The sequence below is a fragment of the Bison bison genome, unplaced genomic scaffold (assembly GCF_000754665.1).
Source record: "Bison bison bison isolate TAMUID 2011002044 unplaced genomic scaffold, Bison_UMD1.0 scf7180017864471, whole genome shotgun sequence".
Lineage (NCBI taxonomy): Eukaryota > Metazoa > Chordata > Mammalia > Artiodactyla > Bovidae > Bison > Bison bison.
Genome location: NW_011495032.1, coordinates 7,530,002 through 7,547,046, shown reverse-complemented (window position 1 = coordinate 7,547,046; position 17,045 = coordinate 7,530,002). Strand labels below are relative to the sequence as shown.

Below are 17,045 nucleotides of genomic sequence, written 5' to 3'. Positions count from 1 at the left end.
TTTCTCCTGACAATCTTGATTCCAGCTTGTGCTTCATCCAGCCTGGCATTTTGCATGATGTACTCTGCATAAAACTTAAATAAGTAGGGTGACAATATACAGCCTTTCCCAATTTGGAACCAGTCTGTTGTTCCATATCTAGTTCTAACTGTTGCTTCTTGACCTACATACAGATTTCTCAGGAGGCAGGTAAGATGGTCTGGTATTCCCATCTCTTGAAGAATTTTCCACAGTTTGTTGTGATCTACACAGTCAAAAGCTTTGGCATAATCAATAAAGCAGAAGTAGATGTTTTTCTGGAATTCTCTTGCTTCTGTTACTAGAGTTCCCTCTACTAAATGGAATCACATAGTATGTGGTCTTTTGTGGCTGGCTTCTTTCATGTTGTATGTTTTCAAGGTTCACCTGTGCTGTAGCATGTATCTGGACTTTGTTCTCTTTTATTGCCAAATAATACTCCATTGTATGAATATAACACATTTTGTTATCCATTCATTAGTTGATGGACAGTTAGATTATTTCCACTCTTTCACTATTATGATTAATGCTGTAGCAATCATGTATAAGCCTTTGTAGAAACACGTTTTCAACTTCTAAGTATTTACCTAGGAGTGGAATTGCCGGGTCATATGGTTAACTCTATGTTTAACACTTTGAAGAACTGCCAGACTGTTTTCCAAAGCAGCACAAGATCATTCTGAACCCTTGGTGCTGAGGTGTCAAAGCAGCAATCAGAATTCAAGACTAGACAAAAGCAGACCAGTCTGCAAGTGAATGACAACAGCGAGAACTCCTGGGAAAATCTTCACCTTCATTTTCTGGGTCACAGTTTCCTGAAGGGTCAGAGACTGTATCACAGGATAGCATAAAAGTCAATGAGATGAATGTAAAAATACTTTCACAAAGCAGAATGTGACAAATCATTTTCTGATTTCATAGGAATATCCAACTGCAATATATTTGTTTCAATAATCCAAACTGGAATTCCAATAATTTGTATGAAAGGGATGATGTAAAATGTGCTACTGAAGAACAGACACAGTTTAAATGCAGAACCTAAATATCTCCATGGAGTTTGGTGAGCACTGGAGACCAATTTATCTCCTGCACCTTTGTGGAAGGCACTCAGGAAAAAAAACAGACATGTTGATTAGCTAAAGGATAATACTAGGACTTCCCTGGCAGTCCAGTGATTAAGACTGCATGCTTCCACTGCAAGGGGCAAGGGCTTGATCTATGATCAGGGAACTAAAATCCCACATTCTGTATAGCATGACCAAAAACTAAATAAAGGATATTTCTGATCAAAAGTTAATAGTAGAATCCATAATAAAGTTTGGATTTATTTTATCTCAAAGTTTTTTTAAGGCCAGTCATACATTTGGGATTTAAAAAATGTATATGCATCTCTAAGACTTTTTGTAATTATCCAATTTTCTACAATTGATTATACATTTATTTTTTCTTTTTTTCATATTTCTTTTATAATCACAGTAGGAACACAAGTCAAAAAAGGGAAAAATATATAAAACATCAAAAAGCAATGGTCTGCACACTGACATATTTCTCAGAGTGTTTGCATAATCCTAGTCAGCTCTGACTGAATGCCAGGCAGTATGATCTATTCTCTCCTTCCAATGTATATAAAATATACAAGGATTAAAGGCAAAGTTCTTCTAGGGTCAGCTTAGAAAATGTTCCTGCCAGTCCTCTTCCCTTCTCTTTGTTTTCCTTTGGTGAGAGTATTTGGGAAGTATTCATTTTTCCAGACTGTTTCCAGTTGAAGGAAGGGTTGAAACCTTCCGCAATTTGAAGGTAACTTTGTTTTCAGCCACACCTCACAGTCTATGGAATCTTAGTTGCCCAACCAAGGACTGAACTCAGGCCCTGACAGCATGGTGTCCTAAGCACTGGACTGCCAGAGAAGTCCTATGAAGCCTTAAAGTTTATTGATCTTAGTTGTCTTTAACACTATGAGTTTTTGTCTTGTGTCAATTTTTTCAGTTCAGTTCAGTTCAGTCGCTCAGTCGTGTCCGACTCTTTGCGACCCCATGAATTGCAGCATACCAGGCCTCCCTGTCCATCACCAACTCCCGGAGTTCACCCAGACTCACATCCATCCAGTTGGTGATGCCATCCAGCCATCTCATCCTCTGTCGTCCCCTTCTCCTCCTGCCCCCAATCCCTCCCAGCATCAGAGTCTTTTCCAATGAGTCAACTCTTCACATGAGGTGGCCAAAGTACTGGAGTTTCAGCCTTAGCATCGTTCCTTCCAAAGAAATCCCAGGGCTGATCTCCTTCAGAATGGACTGGTTCAATCTCCTTGCAGTCCAAGGGACTCTCAAGAGTCTTCTCCAACACCACAGTTCAAAAGCATCAATTCTTTGGTGCTCAGCCTTCTTCACAGTCCAACTCTCACATCCATACATGACCACTGGAAAAACCATAGCCTTGACTAGATGGACCTTTTTGGCAAAGTGATGTCTCTGCTTTTGAATATGCTATCTAGGTTGGTCATAACTTTTCTTCCAAGGAGCAAGCGTCTTTTAATTTCATGGCTGCAGTCACCATCTGCAGTGACTTTGGAGCCCCAAAGAATAAAGTCTGACACTGTTTCCACTGTTTCCCCATCTATTTCCCATGAAGTGATGGGACCAGATGCCACGATCTTCGTTTTCTGAATGTTGAGCTTTAAGCCAACTTTTTCACTCTCCTCTTTCACTTGCATCAAGAGGCTTTTGAGTTCCTCTTCACTTTCTGCCATAAGGGTGGTGTTATCTGCATACCTGAGGTTATTGATATTTCTCCCGGCAATCTTGATTCCAGCTTGTGCTTCTTCCAGCCCAGCATTTCTTATGATGTACTCCGCATAGAAGTTAAATAAGCAGGGTGACAATATACAGCCTTGACGTACTCCTTTTCCTATTTGGAACCAGTCTGTTGTTCCATGTCCAGTTCTAACTCTTGCTTCCTGACCTGCATACAGATTTCTCAAGAGGCAGGTCAGGTGGTCTGGTATTCCCATCTCTTTCAGAATTTTCCACAGTTTATTGTCATCCACACAGTCAAAGGCTCTGGCATAGTCAAGAAAGCAGAAATAGATGTTTTTCTGGAACTCTCTTGCTTTTTCCATGATCCAGCAGATGTTGGCAATTTGATCTCTGGTTCCTCTGCCTTTTCTAAATCCAGCTTGAACATCAGGAAGTTCACGGTTCACATATTGCTGAAGCCTGGCTTGGAGAATTTTGAGCATTACTTTACTAGCATGTGAGATGAGTGCAACTGTGTGGTAGTTTGAGCATTCTTTGGCATTGCCTTTCTTTGGGATTGGAATGAAAAGTGACCTTTTCCAGTCCTGTGGCCACTGCTGAGTTTTCCAAATTTGCTGGCATATTGAGTGCAGCACTTTCACAGCATCATCTTTCAGGATTTGAAATAGCTCAACTGGAATTCCATCACCTCCACTAGCTTTGTTCATAGTGATGCTTTCTAAGGTCCACTTGACTTCACATTCCAGGATGTCTGGCTCTAAGTCAGTGATCACACCATCGTGATCATGTGGGTCATGAAGATCTCTTTTGTACAGTTCTGTGTATTCTTGTGTCAATTTTAGGTCTAATTAAATAGCTTTTGATTACAATAGAAAGAAAGTGAAATCGCTCAGTCGTGTCTGACTCTTTGTGACCCCATGGACTGTAGCCTACCAGATCCTCCCTCCATAGGATTCTCCAGGCAAGAGTACTGGAGTGGGTTGCCATTTCCTTCTCCAGGGGATGTTCCCAACCCAGGGATTGAACTCGGGTCTCCCGCATTCCAGGCAGACGCTTTAACCTCTGAGCCACCAAGGAAGCCCAATAGAAGGGCCCAAATCACTGACTGCTCCCCCAAACAACCCCTGAATGATTTAAACAATCTTGCAGTCATCCCCCAGAAAGCAAAAACAAACACCCTGGTCTCTGTATTTCTCAAAATATGAGAATGAAAAATACTCTGGCTTCACTTCGATTGTCAGGATGAGCAGACAGTTCATCCTTGGAAGGTTTGACAACAGGAACGAGGCAGAGGAGGCTGAAGGAGTCTTTACTGACTCCTGAACAGAGCTGGCTGGCCAGTCTAGCTGGCATGTCTAGATGGTGAGGCCAGCCTTCTGTCACCAAAACACGCAGCTGAAATGGATGAATGCAGGACTCTAGCCAGAGCAGATGGCTGCAGGTAAATGTTAATTAACATTAAATGACACCAGATCATGAAGGGGCAGGGTAAATTAGGAGGAGAAATGACCAAGAAGGGACTTCCCTGGCAGTTCAGTACTTAGGACTCTGCGCTTCCACTGCAGGGGGTGAAGCTTCCATCCCTAGTTGAGGAACTAAGATACTGCAACCCATGTGGTATGGCCAAAAAAGAAATGTGACAAAGGAAGTAACTAACATGCCCAACTTTCTTGTCTGGGGATTCTACTTATTTTCAGTTTCGTTTCCCTTCAGTCAAAATCTTTAAAGTCTTTATAGTAAGTAAAGGATTTCCATGGCAATAGGAAGAAGCAGTATATATACGTCATATTTCTGTTGGACCCTGTTCCTGCCTGGATAGCCCCGAACTAGAGGGAGTAACACAGGCCATCCTCTCTATGCTGTCAACCAGACACTGGCTCCTTAGGACAGTTCCGAGTGCAGACCTCCCCAATGCTCTCCCACACCTCTCCCCCTTTCCAAGTGAAAAGTGTGAATGCGTTAGTTCCTCAGTTGTATCTGACTCTTTGCACCCATGGACTACGGCCTGCCAGGCTTCTCTGTCCATGGGATTCTCCAGGCAAGAATACTGGAGTGGGTATTCATTCCCTTTTCCTGGGGACCTTCTTGACTCAGGGATCAAACCCAGGTCTCCTGCATCACAGGCAGATTCTTTACTGTCTAAGCCACCAGAGAAGCCTCCTTCCAGACAGAAGAGGATTCAAACGTCTACTTTATCTACAGGGCCCTAAATTCTAAGCCAAAAAGTACAGCCCCCCGTGCAATCAGTCCACATCATAATCAACTCAACACTTGGAAAAGTGAGCTTCACATCCTCCCCCAGAAGCTATCTCCAAGATTCCCATGTTTGTTCTTCTAGCAGCTCAGGAACTTTTGACTCCTTTCACCTCCTCTTCCCTTGCCTTAGTCCATTCAGGATGTGGTAACAAAAATAGCATAGGCTGAGTGGCTTAAACAGAAATTGACATCTGGCAGTTCTGGAGGCCAGGAAGTCCAAGGTCAAGGTGCCGGCAGCTTCAGTGTCTGGTGAGGGTCTGATTCCTGGTTCATAGCCAGTTGTCTTCTGGCTGTGTCCTTACATAACAGAGCGTGAAAGGCTCTTGGGGTCCCTTTTACAAGGGCACTAGTAACACTCATGAGGGTTCCACCCTCATGACCTAATCACCTCCCACCAGCCCACCGTCAAATATAGTTAAGTTCCCTACATACAAACCTTCAAATTGTGAACTTTGAAAGATTTCAAACTGCATTCACACATCCAATCACGTAAGTTAGTTGTGTCTGGTGTGCGTTGTCACATGCCATCAGGTGGATGTGTTTTTATGTACTTTATAGTACTGTATTGATAGAGTACAGTGGTGCAATATCTTTATTTCAAGCCCAGAATCTGTGCCAACAACATCAGGCATGAGTGAAATTGCAGCTCGTCCTCCGTCTCCTACTGCTGACTATCCGTCAGCTCTACCATCTCCCAATTCCTCTCCCTCCTCCAGTCGGTAACTCTTCTGGCCTGTTTACTCAATGCCAGCCCCTGTATGCCAGCTGTTGTACTTTTCAAGAACTGTACTGTAAGATTAAAAAAATTTTTTTTTATGTATTTGTGTGAAAAGTGATTATAAAGCTATTACAGTTCAGTACTACATAGCTGACTGTGTTGGTTGGGTACCCAGACTAACTTTGCTGGACTTACAAACGTGCTCTTGGAACAGAACTCATTCGTATGTAGGGGACTTACTGTATCAATCAACTGAGGATTAGGATTCTGCATATGAATTTGAGGGGAGACATAAAGCATCCAGTCCACAGCATCTATCTGCCAGTAGCTCCAATCAGCAGTGAGTTTACTTTTTTTTTTTTTTAATACTTTTTTAAATTTATTTTTTACTGTTTTCGTTGCTGCAAGGGCTTTTCTCTAGGCATGGTGAGCAGGGGTTGCTCTCTAGTTGCAGTGCACAGGCTTACTTTGGTGGCTTCTCCTGTTGCTGAGCACAGGATCTAGGACACATGGGCTTCAATAGATGCACATGCGGGCTCAGTGGTTTTGGCTCCCAGGCTCTAGAGCTCAGGCTCCGTAGTTGAGGCACACAGGCTTAGCTGCTCTGAGGCATGTGGGATCTTCCTGGATCAGAGATCGAACAACGGTCTCCTGCACTGGCAGGCAGACTTTACCACTGAGCCACCTAGGAAGCCCCAGAATATCCACACTATTCAGGAATAAAAAGGAACAAACTACTAACATGAAGTGAAAAGACATGAGGGACCATATACTCTACCATCCCACTTATAATAAGATATCCAGAACAGGCAAATTTATAAAGAAAGAAATTAGACCAGTGGCTGCCTGGGGCTGAGAATGGGAACAGGGATATCTTGGGAAGATAAAAATGTTCTAAAACTGATTTATGATCATCTTTGCACTGTCTGGTAAATCAAATCATTGAATAGTTCACTTATGAGTCCATTTTACATGTGAAATGTATTTTAATAAAGCTGTCAAAATTTTTTAATTAGACACTCAGTTGAATATTCATCTTACTTGTTAATGTATTTTCTAGCCACCCTTTCCCCTGAAATAGACCCTAATCTTGAGGGCAAGACCAAATCTCCCACATATTACATGAAATTTTAATACAAATTACATATAATCCAAAGCTATACACATACTGTGTTCACAACGATTTGTGGATATGACTTTGCCTCGTCAGGCTATCGGGTGACTGTAACCATCAAGAGCATCAAGGAAGAGAGGGTGCGTGAGGATGGACTGGCAGAATAACTGCATTTGAATCCCAGCTCCTCTAGGTGTGAACTCAGGGAACTGCCCGCTGTGAGCCCAATCTCCAGGTCTGAAGTAGGAAAAGGGTTTCCCAGGTAGTGCTAGTGGTAAAGAACCCATCTGGCAGTGCAGGAGATGCAAAAGATGCGGGTTCAGTCCCTGGGTGGGGAAGATCCCTTGGAGGAGGACATGGCAATCCACTCCAGTATTCTTGCCTAGAGAATCCCCTGGACAGAGAGGCCTGATGGGCTACAGTCCATAGGGTCACAAAGAGTCAGACACAACTGAAGCAACTTAGCACACGTGCATGCAAATGGGGGGAAATGTGGTAGTAACCTCATAAGGTTGATCAGAGGATGAAATGAGATGATCTGAATAAAACTTTTAGCATGCTGCTTGGAACATGTTACAGCTCACTGAATCTTGATTTAAAACACAAAAGCCCAATCACAAACACACACACACCAGAGGAATCTCTTCACACAGGAAACACCTTCAACAACAGGGGACGACTACAGATGACCCACCCTCGTCCGTCACCCACCAGGCAGCAAGTGGCCTTGTGTCATCTCTTCTCCCTTCCAAGCCCAGTGAAATGCATGTGTGACCAGAAATACTACTCTTAATCATCTAACAAGAGGAGCTGAACAGCACCCACAGTTTTCATCATTTAGTTTGTCTGCCTCTCCACCCTCTATCCTACAAAGGTGGGATTCCACTTCCTGGCCCCCTTGGCATGAACAGGGTCACAGTTCTAACCAGTGAATGAGAGAAAATGACATGTCACTTCCAAACCGGAGCACGTGTTTGGACAAGACTCTCCCGAAGTAACTAGCAAAAGGTCCAGTTGGCAGCTGCTGTCAGTGAGCTACGTGAGGACAGCATGGAGTGGGTACCCCGCTAACCTGTGACAGACGAGGAGCCTGCGTGGGAAATACACGTGCTCTGTAGTGCTCTGCATCACCCAGCCTTGCCTAAGTCACAAGGCTCATGGACTCGTGGTGCCTGCAGAGCAGCCAATTGAGATGTTCAGGACTCTGGGTGTGAGGGAAATGGGGAGAGTGCTTTGGGGAACCCAAGCACATTGTGTCATAGATAAATCAGGGGGGCTGGAGGATGAGTGGAGCTTAGGAAAGTCACAAGCCCGACAAAGTCACAAGGCGCTCAGGCTGTGAAAATGTACATTTTTAATCTCTCACCTAAAAAACCTAAGATACTTTACTCCCCTAGCTTCTGTGATGAGCCACTCTCCCTGTTCTGTCACCCTCTCTGACCACTTTATCTTCCCGTGGGCTCCACTTCCTCTGCCTCCCTGTCCCCTCCCCTTGCTGGTAACCAGGGCTCTGTCCTCAGCTCCACATGCCCTCTTAATGCTTATTACAATGAATACTAAGAAAATAAATTATTTCAGGCTCAGGGAAAAATCTTACTTGGTGTGAGGCATGATAGTGATGCTCTACCTGGGACAAACAGTGTAGTCTAGACCAAGAAAGAAGAAAGTTGAAGAAAGTTGTAACTTCTGAGTGCACAATCATGAAACAGTGCAAAAAGAGCCATATCCGAATCATCTCTTTAGCCAAGTGAAGGTCTCAAAACACAGCCAAAGGAGTTTTTGTTCTTTATTACATTCCCCTAAGCATCACTCATTGTTTAAGGCAGGGCAAATCCTGTCAAGTATTTATGGAGCTCTTTTCTTCTCCTTATAAATAAATAAATCTGTAAAGAAAGCATCCACTAATCTCTGTTTTCTCTAACCTGCTTGATTTTCTAAAGTTAAAAAAAGCAATCCTGGTGTCCTGAAACCACAGCCAAGGCTTCTCAACATTTTCAGTTAAAATACCTGTTATTTCCCAACCAGGGGAGAGCACACCACCATTACCTATACTTACAGCACACAGCTCAGTGCTGTTGACTTCTAACTATCACAGGGTAGTGTGTGCTCATTGCCCTGGTCTTCTTCAGCTGCAAAAATATTCAGAACTTGGGACTTCCGCAGTAGTCCTGTGGCTAAGACTACATACTTCCAACTCAGGGGGTGTGGGTTCTATCCCTGGTCAGGGAACCGGGCTCCTATATGCCAAATGGCATGCAAAAAAATTTTAAAAGAAAAAAACACTCAGAACTTACTGTCCACAAAGAGTTCTCATGGCAACACACTAAGTGACAAAAAGACCAAAAAATAAAAGAAACTGTTTTTATTGCTTTACAACAAGCCAGCAACAGACACAACACAATAATCACACATAACACTTGACATCCCCAAATGGTGTACAAAACCAGAACATGCTCCTCAACTTAAAATCTATTTGTGAAAACTGAAATCCAAAACTTCTCCCAAGAACTTTACTATTCTCAAGCAGAATCAATACTTAAAGAAGCAAAGAAAACTAGTATCAAACTTACTGCATATGTCTGATCACATAATTCAGAACCTTTTACGCTCAATCCAGGCAGTGCTATTACTGCACATTTTAGATGGCCATCCTAGGTACTTTAAGACTCCAACAACTTTCTTCTTTCCACAAATTCTTTGCAGAAAGAGCTGTCAATAAAATTGTTCTAAAACCCAACAATGCACAGCAATTTATGCCTCATTTCTACTTCTTTCCTCATAATGGAAAATTTGGCCGTCCTTAACTCAGCCTGATAACAACTCCAATGCCCATGCCGAAAATCCTACTTACAAACAGGAAACCTAAACTCATATTAGGCATGAGAGGGTGACACTTCTAAGTAGTTCCTATTATTCTGGACACACTGGCACCTTCCTTTCAATGAGCTCCAAGATACTGTGGTTTAAGTCACCATAATTCAACAGCAAGTTACATGGCAAGTACTACCTGAAAATGGGGGATGGGGAGGGTGCGGGTTGCAGGGGACGGGCGCTGTGCCAGTAAGATATATGTGACTTGCCCAAAACTGGAATAATTAACAACCTGAGAGGATTGTTTATTCTTAAAAATATGACCACGTCAGCTACTTTTTGCCTTTTAATTCAAGGTTTTCTCTTTCTTCCAGACAAAGCACAGCATTCTTCTCTCAGAATATCACCTGTCAGGGTGTTGAGAATTAACTGACTGAGAGGCTGCACACTCCCAGACCTACAGGTCTACCTGGCCATTAGGTAAGAGGTTTCACACTCAGAAATATATGAAATGTTTAAGATGCATGTGGAGAAGATGTTTAATTCTGCAACAGCAGAATGTTAAGGCAACATCAGAAAATGGGTGTTTTAGAACCCTACCCCTACTCCCCACCTGGTAAACATAGCCAGATGATGCTACTCAATCCTTATTACCAAACTGTCCCAAAATAACCTGTTGAACTTGTCTTTGAAGTTTAATCTCTGATATTTTGATGGCAGTGAGATAGAAGCCTGGGACTATACTTGCCTTGCAAAAAAATTCAACACCTGATTTACTCACAAGGCTTAAAATAAGGAAGGAAAATATAAAATAAGTTGTCCTTCACTTGGCAACCATCCGTTTAATTATCTGTTTTTACACTGTATCCAGGCCACACCTGGATATGGATGGCTAATGTGGAAATAGAAAACACAAGGATCACTCCTGGAAGAATCACAAACAAGACAATGAAGTTCTCAATCAGCACATCGACAGCATCAGGGTAAGCAAGAAAAGAACTTTACCAAGAGATCAACATGTACGTTTTCTGACAAAACTGAAGTATACTGAGTTACAGAGCAAATTCACTGAAAACAACAAAGAAAAACCTGTCTTTGTAAAGGCTATTCTGTCACCCCCTAAAAAGTGTTTCAACTCTGATACACCACACAACCGGTTAAGAAAATGAAGCGCGGTGTTTAGCGACGGGACATTCTAACTACCATGGGAGGCGCTGGGCTGGGCCTGGTGGGCACCACTGGAGTTAGCAGGGCTGGGGGGGAGCCCCCTACTTCTCCACGCAGGCTGCTGCCGTCTCCTTGTTGAAACCCCGGATGGAGAGGTCGTAGACTACCTCCTCCACTTTCTTCACGTCATACTTCAGGCCATCGTAGCGCTTCCTCAGGGAATCGTTTTTGAGGTTGAGGAGGCGGAAGCCGGAGTCCAGCTCGTTGATGAAGGTGGAGATGTGCAGGGGCCGGGAGTAGTCTCCGGCAGTCACGCTGTTGACAGACAACCTCGACTGTGGGACAGAAGAGGAACGTCACAGCAGGGCTCTTCCTCCAAGTCACAGCCACAAGGCCGGTGCGCCACATGACTTGTCCACACTATCCCTCATAATTACAGTTTTGACAACTGCTCGGTATTACTTACTTACTTAAAACTTAAGAAATCATTCCCCTTTTGATGGAGTTTCTGTGGTCTCCCGACTTCTCATAAATAGGGTTAGAGTAAATTCCTTTATAACAGCTTTCTTCTGCTTTTGATTTATTTTTATAGGACAATTTCTTGGAGTGGAATTAAGGGGTAAAAGACAATAATAACTAGTAAAAGTTCTATAGTTAATTGTTCCCCAAAACAAAAAAAAAAAATTGTTCCCCAAAACAACTATATAAAGGAACAGTTACCAGGAATATATACTGTGCCACTGCTCTGAAAGGAAGAAGTTGTTCTCATCTTTTTAAATCGCATAATATCAAGTGTGCAAGGCCACCTCATTGTCTGAATTGCCATCCCAGCAAAACATTAACACACACAGTACGCAGTCAATGACTACCCTGTGACCGACAGATGGCTTAGAAAAGAATGGGACATCTGAATTTTTGTACCCATTTAAAAAAACTGACAATGATGTGGAAAGATCAAAAAGAGCAAATGGCAAATCACTAAGCTTCTTACCAGTTCACTAGCGAGAATGAGAACTCCCGAGAGATAATCTTCCACATCCAAGTGAAATCCCTTCTCCCGATCAGGTTCAACTGAAAAATGTGACACGGTAAAGACAGGGTCATGATGGAAACGTAACTTACACCTAAAATTTTTTTTAAATACACACACATATACACAAGTACAATTTCTCTCAAAGTAAAAACAGGAGTCTTTCAAAACTATCTTTTAAATGTAGACATATCCTTGGTAACAGACCTCACTGTGGAATCTTTGAGCTCTCAAGCAAAATTCAATCTTTCGTTTCGTTTTTCTTAAAGTAATACCACCAAGAATAGTATCCTGTTATGCATGAGAATAGCTTTTAGAAGGTATGCGTTGAAACATTTAAGAAGTCATGGGATCTACACCTGACTTCCAAACAGTTCAAACATGCCCCCAACACACAGTGAGGAGACTACACAGACAGGGCAAAACGTGAACAAGCAGAGGATCTCAGTGGGAGTAAGCAGGTGTTCACTTTCAACTTTTCTGTAGACTTAAAATTTTTAAAAACTAAAAGAAACGCCCAAGTACACAGAGCAAGCCCCTACATATTTTTAGTTTTCATCTGTCCAAGAAACCAGTTTTCCACTTAGTTCTCATTTGTTTCCATAAACAGAAAGCCCCTCCCACCAAAAATTAAACCGATCATGTGGATGGACACGATTGAGGACACTCACTGCCTAGGATCTCTGTAACCGCTTCTCGGGTCACTAGGGTTTCGGACTCCAAGTACACAACAAACGCTGCCAAGAAGACCAAGCGCTGCAGCACAAACCTCCAGTGCTCGTGAAACCTGCAGTGAGTGCAAGGGACCAGGTGTTAGAAAAGACAGGCACAGGACAATCACAGCCAAACACATGAGGCACGGGACCCTTTTTCAAATAAAACCTTATGTGAAACTCCAAAATATAAAATGTGTTAAGAACAATACAACATTTAAGTATTATATATAGATGGATTTAGTGTACATTTTGCCAGTCCAAATTTATAACAATTATTTATTATAATTTTAATATATAAGAAGCACGGTCCAATTCTGATGAACGCAAAAATTTACAACCAAATGTTATAGACAAGAGCAACTGTGCTTTAGAAGTTTAATCGGTGAACAATGATACTGCTCTGAGAAAAATAAATGCTGGCAAATGCAAATTGATGAGAACTGCAACATACATCAGCCTCAGCATCTCAGTCCTACACTCTGAACTGAATGCAGGGTATCAAGAAACTCCAAAAAAAAAGAAAAAGAAACTCCAGCTTCACACACATGAGAAAGAACTACCGTCACTAAACAGGTGACCTTAAAACGTTGGGAATACAGTAGTTAAAGTGAGCGAGGAGACTGAAAAAGAAAAAAGAAATTTTATAACCCCTTGATGTTTATGCTATGCCTCCTGATTTTCAAATGTGGCAACAAATTCAAAAACATCTTTCAACACAACCTAGGTCAAACCAAACATTTTGAGGGCCAAATCAGCCAGAGGGCAGCCTGTATGTGAACGCCAAACTCCATGCTCTCTAAAGACCCTGCCAATTCTACTGTTCTATTCTCTAAGCGCCCACTATTAACCTTACAGCAGGGGTCAGCAAACCTTTTCTAAGACTGAGACTTTCTGGGTCACATTCAGTCTCTGTCACACTCTTATTTCTTTTTTTTTTCTTAGGTAACTCTTTAAAATATAAATATATTTATACAAAATATAAAAGGTCACGGTAGTTTGCCAGCCCCTCCCTATCTTTCAACAATCTTGTGAGGTTACACTACCCACTCCCCACATACCTGTCTTAAGTATTTCTTGCCCTAACGTATCCTAAAAGAACATTGTCTCTAGTGAGAAAGCAAGTCTAAACAGAAAGTTTAGGTTCCTATTTACCATATTTCATCAACACTCAGTTTTTCCCAGTTTAACACCTGTGAAATCAGGAAGTATTAAACAATCTAAAACCTGTGAAATCAGGAAGTATTAAAGTATTAAACAAACATGTTTCATAATTATGAATAATAACAATTTTTTCCCTAATAATACAAAACATAACATTGTTTCTTAAAATTAATAGTGTTGTAGATTTAATAAAATAATGGCATAAAATATTAGCTGCATATGTTACTTGGCAGCAAAATTCAATATTCAGTTTATACATATACATTGCCACTTAATTCCATAATCTTAATAGCATAGATTCGGCCCATCCAACTTTACAAGTAACTTCAATAAACTAAAAAAATATTCTCCATTTTGACCTTCACATAATACATATTTTATTTTTATTACTTTCTCATTGCAAAAATTACACCTTCCTTAAGAAAATTATGAAAGTAAAAGGGAGAAAAAGAAAGTCAGCAATTTTGTCACCATTAAAATACTACCACTATTAACAGTTCCTTTTCCTCTCTGTTGTTTCTTCTAAGTAGGATTGTCACCTAAATCTAAGCAATCATTTAGTCCACATAAATTTTTCTCTTGCCTTCTTTTACTTAATGTTATACAAGATGCTACTTGTCTTACAAACCTGTAATACTGTTCAGCAGGAAACTTGGTCTTCAAAGATGTTAGATGTGTTTTTACTGTACCAAAATGTTCTCGAGCTTTCAAACACCTTTTTGGAACTGATCACAAAAAGATAGTCAAATGAAGTAATGAAAGACTTACCAAATTTCAAATACAGTTCTTGCTTAACAATCTATGCAGTCTACCTGGAAATAAATCAATTTTTTTAAATCTCATGAGCAAATGTAGAGCATGCATCTCTGCTATCAACCTGGCTCTCAAAATTTCATATCTAGTTTCACTACTGAAAAATAAACAACAAAAAATTGCTAAAAGGGGGTATGTCAGGAAACACACTGGCAAACTGTTATAAATTAACTAATCTTTAAGCTGCCTTTCCTAGTCAGTCGCCAAAGGATGCCTAAAATTGGATTTTGAAGGCTCCCATATTTGGTCAAGGACTTCCCTGGTGGCTCAGATGGTAAAGCATCTGCCTACAATGCGGGAGACCCAGGTTCAATCCCTGGGTTTGGGAAGATCTCCTGGAGAAGGAAATGGCACCCCACTCCAGTATTCTTGCCTGGAAAATCCCATAGACGGAGAAGCCTGGTAGGCTACAGTCCATGGGCTCGCAAAGAGTTGGACACAACTGAGCGACTTCACTTAGCACTTATATTTGGTCAAAAAGCAGCTTTAGGACTTCTTTGCAAGTTCAGTGGTTAACACTCCATGCTTCCACTGCAGGGTGCAAGGATTCAATCCCTGTTTGGGGAACTAAGATTCCACATGTCACACGATGTGATCAAAAATTAAAAAAAAAAGTTTTAACAGCTTTATTATTCTCAATCAGGCTGACCAACTCCCTCTCACAAAAATGACTTGCCCCTGACACCTGTTAGCTACATTATGAAATAATTCTTAATCTGAAAACACATTTCACTTCTTTTAACTGTGTTATCTTTTACAATAGAGATTCCATTTCTAAACTTCTTATACTCTATCTCCATTCAAGAGACTGACTGTAAACACTGTGACAACATTTTACACTGGCCATTTTATTATCTAAAAGTACATACTAAATCACATTCAATGACTGAAAGATTGGTGTTAAGAAAAAGCCAAATAAAAGTTGCTATATACACAAGAGAACTATGGAACTACCACAATTATCATCAGAACTACACCACTAGAGAAAACATTCCTAATCCAACCTATGTGAAAGCATAAAATCAACAAAAATACAGAGAATTCCATAAACCTATAAAATGATCAACTCACTTATTTCTCCAATTTTTACTCACCATAAAAACATGAGGAACAATTTTCATAGTTAAACCTTACAGATTTGATATGTCTTCTGATTGTAAATTAACTCTTTAGATGAAAGACTGACAGAGTGGATAAAACCTTCCAAATCAAAACAAAGAACTTACTGTCCTGAAACCCAGCACCCTGATGGACCCCTTGCAGTAGAGTTAAAATCTCTCGAGCTGTTTGTTCTAAACTCTGTACAACTTTTCGGATTTCCTAGAAAGAATTAGATCAAAATATCAAATAAATTCAACATAAGTATTATATTATCATAGCCTCAAACCAAACATACTAGATAGTATATTTGATCTATGACACCTTCACATACATTTTAAACACTATCAACCTTTACAATGACACAAATGGTGCACAAGACTTATTCAGAACTGAATTCTGACTTTTCTACCTTCTCTATGAGATCTTCAGGAAGTCATTAAAACACCTGAGATTCCTCATACAGATTTCAAACTGTAATAGCCACCCACTCGCCCCAAATATCCCAATGGAACACTGAAGGAGATGAGGTATCCAGACATAAACCAAAAAGAGAAAAACGTCCAGACACAACACAGGACTGAGTATTTTTCATTCATTCATTTTACAAATATTCACTGAGCACTTGTATGACTAGGGAAGCAAGCAAATGGTCCCTTCTTTCCTGCAGTTGCGTCAAGCGGGAGGCGTTTAAAAAGTAACAACCGCACAAATTAATGCGCTACTATAAGTAAACATAACAGGAAAAAGATCCTTTTGATTGTGAGGTCAAGAAGATGACCAGAAAAAAAGAGTGGAAAAGAAACGCATTCCAGGAAAAGCAAGCAGTGCTTGCAAAAGTCCCGAGGCAGGACGCTATTTGGGGAACTGGAAGAATAAAAGGGAGGTAGCGTGACCATAGCATACAACAGAAGGAGTAAAATGAGACTGGAGAGACCCGTTGGGCCACAGTTGGATCTGGATTTTTATCCTACGTGGAATGAGAAGCCATAGTAGAGTTTTAAAGAGAAATGGCCACACGTGCTTTTAAGACACCAATAACCCACACAAGAAACACGTGTTGTCTGAGTCCCACGCGCTGAGGGTTCGACATAAAAATGAATTAAAAATGAGAAAAACTGACACCCAAATAAGGTAGGTGATGCTGAAGAGCCGAGCCCTGAACACAGGGAACCAGGACCTGGCAGCAGAATCGGGGGCGGGGGCAAAGAGGTGCCCTAAGCCAAACGAGAAGGGTAGGAACCACCCCCGGAGGCTTCCCCACCGCTCGAATCAGAGCGAAGGAGGAGGGCCGGGCGTCGCGGCCCAGCTAGGCAAGGAGAGGGGAAGGGATATGGGGAGACGGGGGCTCGCCTCTCGGATGTCCTGCTCGGCAGCCAAAAAGCCCTGC

The 17,045-nt window shown here is 41.5% G+C and overlaps 1 protein-coding gene across 1 annotated transcript in view; it reads right to left on the bottom strand.

The window, feature by feature from the left end:
• Positions 1-6,711: 6,711 nt before the first annotated feature.
• The window catches only part of TSN (translin), a 10,622-nt gene continuing 288 nt past the window's right edge, over positions 6,712-17,045 (bottom strand). Inside the window, exons 2-7 of the mRNA XM_010860826.1 lie at positions 17,009-17,041; positions 15,784-15,877; positions 14,373-14,469; positions 12,539-12,654; positions 11,829-11,908; positions 6,712-11,172 (exon numbers count right to left, since the gene is read on the bottom strand). Of these exons, the coding sequence (XP_010859128.1) occupies positions 10,939-11,172; positions 11,829-11,908; positions 12,539-12,654; positions 14,373-14,469; positions 15,784-15,877; positions 17,009-17,041 (654 nt within the window). The 3' untranslated portion in view covers positions 6,712-10,938. The remainder of the gene's footprint in view (positions 11,173-11,828; positions 11,909-12,538; positions 12,655-14,372; positions 14,470-15,783; positions 15,878-17,008; positions 17,042-17,045) is intronic.